This window comes from Fusarium poae, chromosome 4 (assembly GCF_019609905.1).
Source record: "Fusarium poae strain DAOMC 252244 chromosome 4, whole genome shotgun sequence".
Classification (NCBI taxonomy): Eukaryota; Fungi; Ascomycota; class Sordariomycetes; order Hypocreales; family Nectriaceae; genus Fusarium; species Fusarium poae.
The window spans coordinates 2,898,064-2,911,689 of record NC_058402.1 but is presented as its reverse complement, the minus strand read 5'-3'; the positions used below and the strand labels follow the sequence as shown (position 1 = coordinate 2,911,689).

Here is a 13,626-nt window from a genome sequence, read left to right as displayed (position 1 = left end):
ATTTTGTGCAGGCGGACAATCATCACAGGACCCCTGGCAGCTTCCACAGACCCCGAAATCTTTTGACTCCGTTTTGACTGGACCAGTTTGAGACGACGACCAACCCAGCTGCCCAGACGCATCATACATATGAACTGACGAGCCAAATTAAGGGACTTGATCTTAAGCACCGTGATTACCTCGCACAAAACAGCACCATTGTTTGAGTTCTCTCCAGTCCCGCCAGTCGGTCGCTGAGCAATGCAGCAAAAAGGAAGCACAGATAAAAGCCATCGTCAGCACGGACAGGAAATTTGTTACTGAGTTAATGCTGGAATATGTTTTCCTCGTGTCAAAAGACACACAGCAGAGTACAGCAGATGAAAGAAAGGCACTTGGACGGGTCACTCTACCTAGCCTGACCTGACCTGAGCAAACCAGACCAGACCAGACCAGGCCCCGGGATCCATCTCCATCATGCTTCCCTGTTCAACTAGCGCAGGATGGGTCAATGCCACAGCCAGAGCGGTGGGCGATGAACCAATGAGTCGCGTTTCTGGCATCAACAGACCTGCTCAAGTCTCCTTGAGGCCGTGGGATTTTGATTTGGGGAACCCTGGGGCGGTCTCCACGCAGTATCTCGTGTTTGGCTCAAGTGAGGGTGAGGCAAGTATGAATGTAAAATCGAGAATGCCAACGGACGAAGAGAGAATTGGCTTACGACGTCTTGCCCCTTGTCCCCTGCATGCTTATTATGTATGTGCATACACACAGCACTGTATGTACTCTGCTTTATCTCCAGGACAATCGTCTCCACCGAGACGATACGTTCTTTTTCAATGTCGCGTTGTTATTGTTGTGATGGAGCTGAAAGTTGACCATCTAGGCGAGGAAGATGCTAGTAGGTGCTTTTTCTCTCAACAATCAACTCTCTGATTTGGGGCTACTATCAGCAGCACAAACGACCGTCACGGGGCCCCACTCGACTGGGACCATAAATACTACTTGAGATTGTAGATGGATGGATGGATGGATGGATGGATAGACGGATGGACGCCCGTCCGTGAAAAGATGGACTTCTTGTCTCCCGGGCTGTTAAAAGAATGTGATCGGGCAGTGAATGTTTGTTCTACAGCGTTGTCAAGTTTGATTTAAATCGCTGTCAAGGGGTGCCACTCCCGCAGAGCCCGCTATAATTGTCCCTGGACCGATAAACTTAGCTGCATCTTTCAGTGGGCTATTCAACTGTGCAGAAAGTGGGTACCTTCCATGGTAGTATGGATGGACACGAGTTTGAGGAGATAGGTACCGGTACGGGCGCAGGTACTGGGCTAATGTAGCATTTGGTGAGGTGCTCGCAGGGTCTGTCCAATCCAATCCCAATCCTCTTTCCTCTGGGCTCGGGTCTGACTAGGCGTAAGAACAACGGTAACACCTCACCTCACTTCTTTTTTTCTACTCATCACCATCTCAACTTCATACTCGTTGTTTCTCCTTGTTCTGGTGTCGTTTTACTCTTTCCTTTCTTCTTCCCTCCTCATCATCGCCATCACCTTCGCCTGTTTGGCTTTCTCAGCCCCTCTTCTGAACGGCTCGACTTTGACACTCTAAATTGCCGTGCCCCCTTTCTTCGGCCGTCGCTTTCACCCGAAATCTCCCTGAAGCATTCGAATACTTTCTACCTCCTACGCTTCTGCATCTCGTCTCCTGTGATCGTTTGGCCTCATAGACCTCGACACTTGTAACACTAGCATTCGCACTTGCCTCGCATTTTGCCTTTGCTCCTTCCAGACCGCCGTGGCGATCTTCCAACCACGGGAAATCTTGCCTAGTCCTACCGATCATAATCCTCTGCGAGCGAACTTCGTAAAATTTCGACTCGTCTTACTCGACAACCTCATTATCTTCGTTACCCCGATCCGTCGACGACACTCTCATGTTCCGTTACAACTAGGCCGAGATTCAAGTTGTCAAAGACGACTCTTGATCTTGTCCCCCCCAACCTACTACTAGCAAACATCAATCTCGTAGCAGAGTTCAGCCTGCTCACGGTAAAAGTGAGCTACTTTCTCAGCACGATCAGTTTCTTTTGTTTCAGGTCGCTGGCGTCCTATATCATCGCCTACTCCTATTCTCGTTTGTCATAAAGATATCAACATAAAAAAAGGTAGGTCGGTTACGCAAACACTCCTAGGAAACCTTGCCCTTAACGTTGAGCCGTTGATGATGTATTGAACTTTTGTATACACGACTCCAAGGAAACAGATGCTAATGATTTCTTAGCTGCTTTTCAAGTTGCAAACTGATTGCATTGAGAATCGTTATTATCTACTATTCCTCCCAATAAAGCCCGACAACAATTAACAAAAGCGACTCTCGCGAGTAAGCTTGTTGTTGGCGGTAGCTCTAACACCTGCGAAACGTCGACGCAAACTATGGCTGCACTGGTTCAAACCTACCCCCAGCAAACTGCAACGGTTACAATGCTCCAGACTAGACCGGCTTCTTCAACAGGCATGATACCCAATACCCAAGGCCAAAATGGCCACCAGTATGCAGGAACTTCCCAGACCCCAAGATATGCTGCCCCTTCTCCTACAGGCTATCGTGGTAGTTCGGCCCCTGTCCAGCAGTACGCCTTTACGAGCACACCGACTTTGAACCACGCACAAACGTGGCAGCCTCAGCAAACTCAACCCTCGCGGACTTATAACCCCAACGCCAACTACGGCGGGCGTCAGTTCAGCTCTTCAGGGACAAACATGCAGTATAACGGCATGGGTGTCGGGCAAACTGGTGCCCGTGATGATTCGGCCATTCCTCAGCGACGCAACGTTGTGCCCGCTCCTCGACCCCATTCCGCCTTTCTAGCTGGGCCTACACAGCCAGCCTCTCCAACTTCACAAAGCAAAGCAGCACCAGACAGGTATAGACGCTCGCTCGCCCCCCAACAAAATCAACATGGTCGCTCTCAGAGCACTGCTGTCCCAGTGAATGCTGGGATGCCCACAGCAAACCAGCTTTATAACGGACCCAATCCTTCTCGCTCCGCCATCCCAAACCGCCCGAACAGTTTTTACAACGCCATGCCTGGAATGTCCGCGGAAGATATGCAGTTCGCCCATATGGAAGATCCTAACCGATCACGCCGGCGCAGTGTCCGCGCCAACTCTGACGTTACGAGACCAACCGTCCAAGACAAAGGAAGAGTCGATGGAAACTCCCAAAGCCTACGTGTTGTCGCCAATGCTGCCGCACATTCACGCAACGGGAGTTCTGAGAGTGTCGACTCTAGTCGCAGCAGTAACTCTCGCCCATCCTCGGTAAGTTGATGATCCTTGAAACATTGCCCAATCAGCAATTGATGGTAAAAGTGGTATGCTAACAGGGATGTCATGCAGTCTGCCAACCGTAATGTGTCTGCCCCCACTGGAAACCCCTCTTCCCAGGCAAGCAGCGAAACAACTTCTAAGCAGGATCACGCCAAGGTCAATGTCCCACCTCGAGGTTCATCTTCTGATGCCCTCAAGCGCACAACGAACCCCTCACCTCTCTCTCGGCCAGCCACTATGGCAAGCGAGGTCGCTGAAGACCGATCTTCTGGTGCGGGTAATATGGAATCACCCGCGGCTAAACAACTCGCCGCCATCAACAAAGGGCGCAAGTCGAAGAGCAAGACATCCAGATTGCGTCGCGCTTTCTCTTTCGGCAGCGCTGCTGACTTCCGCAAGGCTGACGAGGAGGCCGAAGGATCTGACAAGACAGAACCGTCCAAGCTCCACAAGGACCCCACGACCGACGAAGCCTACGATGCCGAACAAGCCCGTATTGCGGAGGCGCAGGAGGCTGCAGGTCTCGGACACAGCATCTATGGTGGCAGATTCTTCGGTGGTTCAACCGATAATCTTTCGATCTCGTCGACGGCATCTTCAGCTTCCATCATGATTCGAAAGATGGGACGAGGCATGAAGAAGGGTGGACGGTCATTTGTTGGAATCTTCCGACCCAAATCGGTGGTTGGAGTCGCCCCGGCCGATGGTCCCGTGAAACCCGAGGCTAGTCAAGCCGCTGTGTCAAGGGTCACCGTCGAAGCTGAGACGCAACGGGTCAACGTGTCGGCAGATCCCAGACAGACAGACACCTTCCCCCATTTGGAACGCAATTCGATCGATACCAGTTTGGGCATTGACATTGCTGAACGTCTTGGAAGCTCTGGAACCGACAACTCCAACTCTCGCAGGAGTATTGTTGGCGGCGACAAAGAGCGTGCGGAAGTTCTTGCCGCTGTTCGGAAGGGTATCCTCAAGCGTATGTACAGTTATCTCCTTGTGAATATCTCAAACTGACACCATTGTTAGGTCCTGGCTCAGCCAGCCCTTCTATTAGACCTGCAGACACGTCCCCTGGACTGGATCTTCCCAGCTTGCCTGCTGTCAATGACTCGCCCAATTCTAGTGCTCCTAGCACTCCCAACGATGATTCTCAGAGTCATCGACGAACTGGCTCAATTGCTATTGGCGGTGAAGACTATTTCATGTCTGCTTTGAGACTACGACAGGACAGCAAGAGCGCCCCCAACACCCCATCTGCCAAGCGCAACGCTACATTCTCTCCTCGCATAATCTTCCATGATACCTGGCCTAGCCAGGAATACGACCGCCGTGGTGAAATTGCCACATGCAATCGATTGACTCCTCTGCTTGCGCAACAGATTAAGGAGGAGCTCAATACCTTCAAGATGGTAAGATTGTCTTTTTTCCACTTATGGCACACCAGCCGCTAACATCGAGCTCAGGAAATGGAAGTTCACGAAAACTCAAAGATTTATACGCACTTTTTCTGATGATGGCAAAATCCACCACGAGGAGCGAAGCTTGTCAAGCGCAGTATTTTGTTTCCTTTGACTGAAACCGAGCCTTGAGACTCGGAGTCTTGTATCGCAACCGACCATTGGGCGTTTGGGACAGCATTGTTAGGTGAATGGCGTTCAATTACTCTAACCAGTCTCTACATGTCATGTGGAATTTAGACCAGGGAGTCATACATTTCTTTAATCTTGCCTTACTCATCTCTCTCTTTCATTTTCATTTTTTTGGTCTCGAGCAGGAACGGAGCGTGATGGAAACCATTTTCTGGGACCTTGCAGTAGCGGAGTCAGTGTGCTTGGATCCCTATGTAATGACGCGTGGCACTCTGTAAGCAGACGATCACCGTTGAAACTGGGAACGCCACTTATCCATTATTATTATTCATTACTAGTCTTTTTAAGACACGAAAAAAAAACTCAATGGAGCGGACATAACGAAACATGGCCAATTTGGTCAAAAAAAAACAAAGCATATATTTTTTTACTTCTAACCGTGACCGAAGAGACAAAGTTGGGAGACATGCACACCACTTGGTTCCATATCATGAGAGAGTTGAGTTGCATTACGTGTCCATGTTGAAAGTGTGAAAGTGATTTACAAATCGGATGTCTGCTCCATATTCGATAGCCGCATGTAATTCAGGGGATCTGTTATCCGTACTTACAATGCTTCTTTGGTAGTATTTGGTGGATCGCGAGATCTTGACCTTAGTTGAAGTTACCTTCTACTTTTAGAGCCAAGTACTACTACAATATGAAAAGCTTAAACTTATCTGGGGAAAGCTCCAGTCTCGCCCAGCCACAAACCCACACCTTTAGAGGCTCACCCACTTCCCGGTTCATGGCGGGGCCGACAACATTTATCTTTTTTTTTTCTTCCTCTAAGCTACGCGGGGCATGTCAAGTAACCTCCATCTTTGACGACAAGAACCGCTTTTGCGCCCATATCCCGTTGTACAATCTGGAGAAGTTTGCTCGTCTGAATCGGCTCCGGAAGACTCCGGGGCCCTTTTTTGCATCCATCCCCGAGCGTCGATTTTTCTGTCTCGCACAGTGCATGTCGACAATGACGTCCAAAGAGAATAGCCCCGCGGTCGAACGCCCAGCGAAGCTGGAGGGTCGAGCCTTCTACGAGAGTATCGGCAGCCCCAAGTTCATTGTTGCACCGATGGTGGATCAGTCTGAATTTGTAGGTCGTCTCAAGTCCTGTGATAATAACATATATTAATGTTTTGCAGGCCTGGCGCATGCTCACCAGAAGTTTCATTTCACCTACCGAACAAAAAAGCCTTCTCGCTTATACGCCGATGCTTCACGCCCGACTGTTTTCCCAGGATGACAAGTACCGAAAGGCGCACTTTCAGGCCGTAAAGGCTGACGGCGAAACTCCCTGGCTCGACGGAAACCCTTCTATCGACCGCCCACTCTTCGTTCAGTTCTGCGCAAACGATCCCGATGCGCTGCTCTCCGCTGCCAAGCAAGTCGCACCTTACTGCGATGCCGTTGATTTAAACCTCGGATGTCCACAGGGAATCGCACGGAAAGGAAAGTACGGTGCTTTCCTTCAGGAGGATCAGGATCTCATCTTCCGCCTGATCAATATCTTGCATGAGGAGTTACCTGTGCCTGTTACAGCCAAGATTCGAATCCTGGATACCAAGGAGGAGACTTTGGCGTATGCGCAGAACGTCCTCAAGGCTGGTGCATCCATTCTCACGGTTCATGGGCGTAGGAGAGAGCAAAAAGGCCACTTAACGGGCTTGGCTGAGTGGCAGATGATTCGATTCCTAAGGGATAGCTTACCCAAGGAAACGGTCATCTTTGCCAATGGAAACATTCTTCAGGAGGGAGACATAGAGAAGTGTCTTGAAGCCACAGGGGCTGATGGTGTGATGAGTGCCGAGGGCAATCTGAGCGACCCAGCTATCTTCACCAAACCACCACCTGTAGGTGAGGAGGGCCGAGACTACTGGCGTGGAAAAGATGGAAAGGGGGGCTACAGAGTGGACGCTGTCTTTAGACGGTATATGGACATCCTTCATGAACACGTTTTCGGAAATAAACCACCCGAGCGACGACCACTTTTCATGCCTGGCGACGATACAGAATGGATGAAGGAGAGTGAGGTTGTTGAGGAGGAGCCACCATCCAAAAAGCGAAGAAAGGATCTAGGCAAGAAGGGAGAACAGGGGCCCAACATGGCAGCCATGCAACCTCACTTGTTCCATCTCCTGCGACACTTTGTCTCCAAGCATACCGACGTGCGAGATATGCTGGGCAAGAGCCGTGCAGGCGACATAGAAGCCTATGAACGCGTTCTATCGGCAGTAGAGCGCAAAGTTGCAGAGGAACTCCTCGAGTACGAGCGCACAAACGGCGAGAGCATTGCCGAGTCACCGCTGGTGGAGGGAGAGGAAGACCCCCCAGAGACAGAGAGCTCAAGGGGTACTCAACGGCGATGTAAGAGACCAGTCTGGGTTGTACAGCCAATCATCCGTCCACTGCCCAACGAGGCCCTCAAGAAGGGGGCCTTGACTATGAGCAAAAAGGAGAAGGCCAAGTCGCAGGAGAAGAAGGAACAGGAGAAACAGGAAGAGAAGGGGAAGCAAGAAGACATAAAGGCAAAGGATGAGGCTCTGGCCGGATAGATTATAGGCGTTTAGGATGACTCAGAATCGATGCAATATAGATGGCGTAAGGTTGTACGGGGCTCAAAAGACATTTATTTCTCACTGCACCTTGTTTTATCAAATGGGCAATATCGTGCACGCATTTAGCATGCCATAGAAACCCCTAATTAATGAACTCTATGTTTTTTCGATGCACTCAATAATTCTTGTTTGTACTCTAAGTAAAAGACTTTGTCCAATAGCTTTACTTCATAATTGAGTAAACGTGTTGGCACATCGTCTCGGTGCATCTGTGGTTTATTCTCGGGCAGTCCTGTTTCGTCGCATTAGTATAAAGGGGATTGTGATGCCCTATCGATACTTCTTAGTTGGGCGACTTCGAGTGTCCATCGTTGGTCGAGTTGTCCTTTCCAGACCCTTCCTTTCCGCCGCTGTCATCGTCAACGGAGTCACCAGAACCATCTTCGTCTTCGTGGTCAGAACCGCCCTCCTCATGACCCTGGCCACGGAACCAAGCACCGATGCCTCTAGCACCAACTGCCACTCCAACAGCTTGAATGACTCCATGGACAGCGGCAACACCATAGCCTCCTGCGCCAGCAGACTGGAGAACTGCGAAAAGACTTCCCCCAGCAACACTTCCAATCCCGCTCTGAATTCCAGCGGCGGCAGAACCTATCGACAGAGAGTCAGCCAGTGAAATTCGTGTATATGGGTTCAAGGTGAGACCAACCTGCAGCAATACCAGCGGCGCCAAAGCCCAAGGCACCAAGAATAGGGCCTGCGACAATAGCAGGAACTGCGACGATCGCAGCGCCAGTGACAGCAGCAGCCACAGCTCCTGGTTTGGATCGAGCAGGCATTTTGTTCGTCGAGAAAGAGGCTTCAGAATAGGTTAGCATAGTTGGTTTTCCGCCGTCGAAATATGAGACCTACAATAAACAAATGGCCAAGATTTTGATGGATGATAAATGACTTTTCTCTAAGATGGATAAATTCAGTACGAGATGCGTGTTTAGAAAGAAACGGGAGATGAAGGTTTTGGGAGGCCTACCAGCTTCATGATGATATTAATGTGCCAACTGGCGAGCACTGGCACGGTCACTGACACTTGTAGATACCCGTGGATTCGACCTAACGGAGACCCTACTTATAGAGTGGGCGGCAAAATTCTAGGATAAGGGCAAAATTCTAGGATAGCTAAATAGGTATAAATAGATATAAAAGATTAATATTTTTATTTAGTCTTTATTACTTTTAGTCTAAATTAAATAGAGATTACTAAAATAATAATATTAAATTAATTTAAAGCTATATTTAAAAGTATTTTATTATATAATATATATTTCTTACTATATTATAGCTAAAAGTTAATATAATTACTAAGGAACTATTAGACTTATTTCCTTTAGTATAAGGTCTTATAACTTACCTGCCTAGCCTTCCTCTTAATAAGGAAAGTGCTAATAATATAATTTACTATATATTTTATAGGTAAAGCGTATTTATAATTCTATAATATATAAAGGAGAAATTCCTTTTAAATTTAATAGGCAGAGGAAAGAGAGGAAGAAGGTTAGGCTCTTTTTATATAAAATTAATTACCTTAATAACTTCTTTATTAAAATCAGAGTTATTTAATTCTCCTATAATAAGGTTTTTAAATAATCTATCTTCTGTCACGGGCTGAGTCCGGCGGTACGGGTGGACAGGGAACGCTTCGGGCGTAATAGGTTCTATTGCTACGGATAGGCACTGCAGGCAGGTCAGGCTCTATTAACAAGACGTAGCTCAAGGAGCTACGTTCAGGATCTGACTGGCGGTCTAACTAAGGTTACGGCGATAACGCTATCGCCACGTGATCTGATCCACTTGTGGCTCTAGGGTAGGTTGGTCTGACTTCGAGCTGTGACAGTGCCCCCCTCTTTAGCATCGAGCTCTGCCGAGACGGGCTACTGTGGTCCGGGCTTGTCAGGGTATCTCCTGTGGAAGTTCGCCACGATCTCTGCAGCATTCTCCACGTAAGCAGCAGGGACTTCTGTTGGGTCTGCATATCCGGCCCATTTCACAGTATACTTCAGCCTGGGGCGGCCTCCTCGGCCTCGTCTGTCCCATCGGGAATCCACAATGTCTTCAACCTCCCACTCTTCCACTCCTTCGGCTTCTACTGGCGGTGGCGGGTCTACGTTCTGACCGGGCAGCGGATTGGTGGCAGCTGGCTTTAGCAGGCTCGTGTGAAACACGGGGTGTATCTTCATGCTGGCGGGCAGTTCCAGTCGATAGGCGTACGGGGAGATGACCTTGCCGATCTTCAACGGGCCGATGTTCTTCCAGTCTAGTTTCTTCTGTGGCCTAAGGGTCTTGATATTCCTGGCGTCTAGCCACACTGGAGTCCCCCTACTTGGTATCGTCGGGCAGGTCGTCTGTGTCGGTTCGCTTGGGCTTCGTAACGGGCTTGTGCGGCAATGCTTTCTGATCTCAGGTGCTCTAGGATGTCGTTCATCGTCTTTGCGAACTGTTCTGCGTCTCTAGTGGCTGGGGTTCCTCTGACTGTAATCGTGGGTTCAAAGCCCATTCGCGGGTGGAATCCATAGTTTGCAAAGAACGGAGATACGCCGGTGGTTTCGGATTTCAGGGAGTTCGCTGCGAACTCGGCCAGGGGGAGCCATCGGTTCCAGTCGTCCTGTAGGTATGACACGTAGGCTCGCAGGTACTGTTCCAACACAGCGTTCAGGCGTTCAGTCTGTCCGTCGGTCTCAGGGTGGTAAGCGGTGGATAGTAGCGAGCTGATCGACAGTTGTTTGGTGAGCTTCTGCCAGAACTCCGCTACGAACTGGGGTCCCCGGTCCGATACTATAGTCTGTGGGAGCCCATGTAGCTTCCACACTTCCTTCAGGTAGTAATGGGCTGCGTCTTCGGCATCGCAGGTTCCTTTGCATGCGATGATATGTCTCATCTTGGTCAGGCGGCAGGCTATAATCAGGATGGCGTCATTTCCTTCGCTGGGCGGCAGATGTGTGATAAAATCCATTGACACATGTTGCCAGGCTCGTTCGGGGATAGGCAAGGGTTTCAGCACACCTTGCTTCGCTTCTCGGGCTGGGTTGGCTCTTCGACACGTATGGCAGTTCTTAACCCATTGTTCGATGTAGGCCAACATTCCGGGCCAGTAGTAATCCCGGGAAAGCAGGTCATAAGTGCGGGCACGACCTGGGTGTCCTGCTATAGGGTGTTCGTGGCAGGCTTTCAGCAGGGCGGTCTTGAGGGCGTCGTGGCTCGGGATATAGATGCGGTCCCGGTACAACAGTCGTTCCTGGACGATCTTGCACTCTGCAAGCGTAATCTTCGGGTGTCGCGGTGCGTCGGTCCTGAGGGCTTGTAGTATCGACTGCAGGTCTTCATCGGTCTGGTATCCTTCGTTCAGCAAGCGGTCGATCTCTTCTGGTAGCTCTATTGAGAGTGACGGCTCCTCGGGTGTTGGTGCGGGTTGGTTCTGTTGTAGTGGGTGGCGGATGCGGGCTCTCTGGACTCGTAGCGGCGGAAGTTGCCAGTTCTCTTTCTTTAGTACCACCTGGCTTTGGTGCGCTAAGCGCTCATCCCCCTCTTTAGGGAGGTCTTCTGACCTCCTGGTCAGGGCATCGGGTTTAACTCCCTGTTTCCCAGGTCGATATGTGATCTGGAAATTAAATCGGGACAGGAACTCAGACCAGCGGGCTTGTCGTCGGTTAAGTAACTTCGTCGTCGTAAAGTACTCCAGGTTCTTGTGATCCGTGATCACTTTTATCGGTGAGGGTGCCCCCTCCAGTTCGGGTCTCCATTCTTCGAAGCAGCGAATAATGGCCATGAGTTCCTTATCGTAGATCTCGTAGTTGCATTCCGTGGACGTATGCTTCTTGGAGAAGAAGGCTACCGGGTGCAGCCTTCCGTCATCGTCGTATTGCGACAGCACACCGGCGGATACATAGTCAGAGGCGTCTGTCTCCAGGATTACGTCCTTCGTCCAATCGAAGGGGCGTAAGATCGGTGCTGATGTGAAGGCTCCCTTCAAGTCTCGGAAAGCCTTTTCGCAGGTTTCGTCCCAGACGAACGGTACGTCTTTCTTTGTCAGGTGGTTCAACGGGGCTGTAAGCTTAGAGAAGTCACGGATGAACCTCCTGTAGAAGTTCGCAAATCCTGTGAAAGCTTGTACATCTGTCAGGCAGGTCGGGGTTTGCCAGTTCTTAACAGTTTCGATCTTTGCAGGGTCCATTCGGATGCCGTCTCGTCCCACGATAAGGCCTAGGAACTTGGTTTCCGTAACCATGAATTCGCATTTGGCTGGGTTTGCGAATAACCCGGCAGCTCTCAGTTTTTCAAGCACCATCTTTAATTGCTCGACATGTTCTTCTCGGGTCCGGCTATAGATCAGGATATCGTCCAGGTACGCAGTGCAGAATATATCCAGGTATTCCCTCAGCGCATCATTAATGTACCGCTGGAAGGTCGCGGGGGCTCCTGTTAGGCCGAAGGGCATAACCAGTGACTCATATAATCCGAATCGGGTGCGGAATGCTGTCAGGTACTCCTGGCCTTCCTTGATACGCAGATTATTGAAGGCCGATACGATGTCAATACGGGAGAAGTATTTCATACCAGACAGGTTATTCAGGGATTCTTTGATCAGGGGGGAGCGGGTAGCGGTCCTTAACCGTAATATTATTCAGGGCTCGGTAGTCCACGCAGAAGCGTAGACCACCGCCGGGTTTCTTGACGAATAGTACCGGGGAGGCTACAGGCGACGAGCTTGGGCGGATGAATCCTTTACGCAGATTCTCGTCTAGCCACTCTCGTAGGGCTGTCAGTTCGTTCCGGGACATTCCATACAAGGGTCCAAACGGCAGTTTTCCTCCTGGGGTTAGCTCGATGTGGTGGTCTCCAGATCGGTGCGGTGGTAGCTTCTCTGCCTCCTTAGGCGAGAAAACGTCCTGGAACTCTCGAAGTTCTTCCGGCAGCACGAATGCCTCTGGCTCAGGCTTAAGCAGGTAGTCCAGTTGCTTCAGGGTGACGGTGAAGAGGCGGTAACGGTCCTTCTGGCTGTATATTCGGGCGGTTCGCAGGGAAACCGGGAGGATATCCTTTCCCTCCAAGGCTGGTGGGATACTCCCTTTCATCTGGCGCATGAACTTCTTCGGGACGGTCTGTAAAGCCTTAATCCTTGTAGGCTTGGTTGGGGTGTTGCAGAATTTCTGGCAGTACGGGCTGTTAAATGTGAACGTGTGGGCCGCGAAGCCCACCTGCGGGTCGTGTTGCTTTAGCCAAGGCATTCCCAGGACAATAGGGTAGCTGGCTAGCTGGGTCACGTAGAAGATCATGCTCTTCTGCTCGTGATCGGCAATGCGGAGTCCGGCGCGGACGTAGTAGGCGACCTTCCCGCTCTCGGCAGGTCGCCCGTCGAACACTTCAATCTCGAAGGTTCTCTTCAGGGGTCTAAACTTCAGGTTCTGGGACTTAGCCCAGCTCTCGTCGATAAACCCTTTTCCTTCCGCTCCGCTATCGGTCATAGCGTAAGACGGAATTGGTTCTCTTCCGGCCACATTGAGGCTGGCAGGCAGTATCATCAGGTTCGAACGTTGGTTGTTCTCGTTCTCAATCGGGATTCCATGAACGGAGGCGGCGGACAGTTTAATCTTCGGTACAGTAGGTGCGGGGAGGGGAGCCTGGCGCCGACTTAAGACAGGCTCACCCCGTTTTCCTGGCGTCCTCGGGAGTGTCTAGATCGGCGGGAACTGGCGCGGCTGGATGTAGGCGAGTGTGGAGACGGGGGCTGGCTGGTGCGGTTGGGGCTATAAGCGAAGGTGGCTTGACGGAGCCTGGTTGGACGTGTGTCAGGTTCGGGACAGTCGCGGAGGTAGTGGTTGGCTGAACCGCAACGGAAGCACTGGTTGTTCTCCCGTCGTTGGTTAGGGCGGTTATAGCGGCGCTGATTGCTGAGGTCCATAGGTTCTCCGGCTGGTTGGCGGTTTTCGGGGGGGCTTCTCCCTCTACGAGGCGATGGGGACTTCTTTCGGAGTGTCTGGGGGTACTCCTTCAGCGGCATATTCGTCTTTCGTGACGCAGGCTGTGGCTCCGCTGCGAAGCGGCGTCGTCGGTTTTCCAATTCTTGTAGGAAGG

At 50.8% G+C, this 13,626-nt stretch overlaps 3 protein-coding genes across 3 annotated transcripts; 2 read left to right on the top strand and 1 right to left on the bottom strand.

Moving 5' to 3' along the window:
* Positions 1-2,462: 2,462 nt before the first annotated feature.
* FPOAC1_010993 (uncharacterized protein) lies at positions 2,463-4,822 on the top strand (the record flags this gene model as incomplete). The annotated part of the gene is made up of 4 exons (XM_044855380.1): positions 2,463-3,302; positions 3,381-4,287; positions 4,338-4,720; positions 4,775-4,822. The coding sequence occupies 4 exons, from the start codon at positions 2,463-2,465 to the stop codon at positions 4,820-4,822; spliced, it is 2,178 nt and encodes a 725-aa protein (XP_044702693.1).
* A 1,090-nt stretch (positions 4,823-5,912) lies between these two features.
* On the top strand, positions 5,913-7,494 carry FPOAC1_010992 (uncharacterized protein; the record flags this gene model as incomplete). Its single annotated transcript, XM_044855379.1, has 2 exons — positions 5,913-6,035; positions 6,085-7,494. The coding sequence occupies 2 exons, from the start codon at positions 5,913-5,915 to the stop codon at positions 7,492-7,494; spliced, it is 1,533 nt and encodes a 510-aa protein (XP_044702692.1).
* Positions 7,495-7,840: 346 nt separating this feature from the next.
* On the bottom strand, positions 7,841-8,339 carry FPOAC1_010991 (uncharacterized protein; the record flags this gene model as incomplete). Its single annotated transcript, XM_044855378.1, has 2 exons — positions 7,841-8,151; positions 8,210-8,339. The coding sequence occupies 2 exons, from the start codon at positions 8,337-8,339 to the stop codon at positions 7,841-7,843; spliced, it is 441 nt and encodes a 146-aa protein (XP_044702691.1).
* Positions 8,340-13,626: the final 5,287 nt, after the last annotated feature.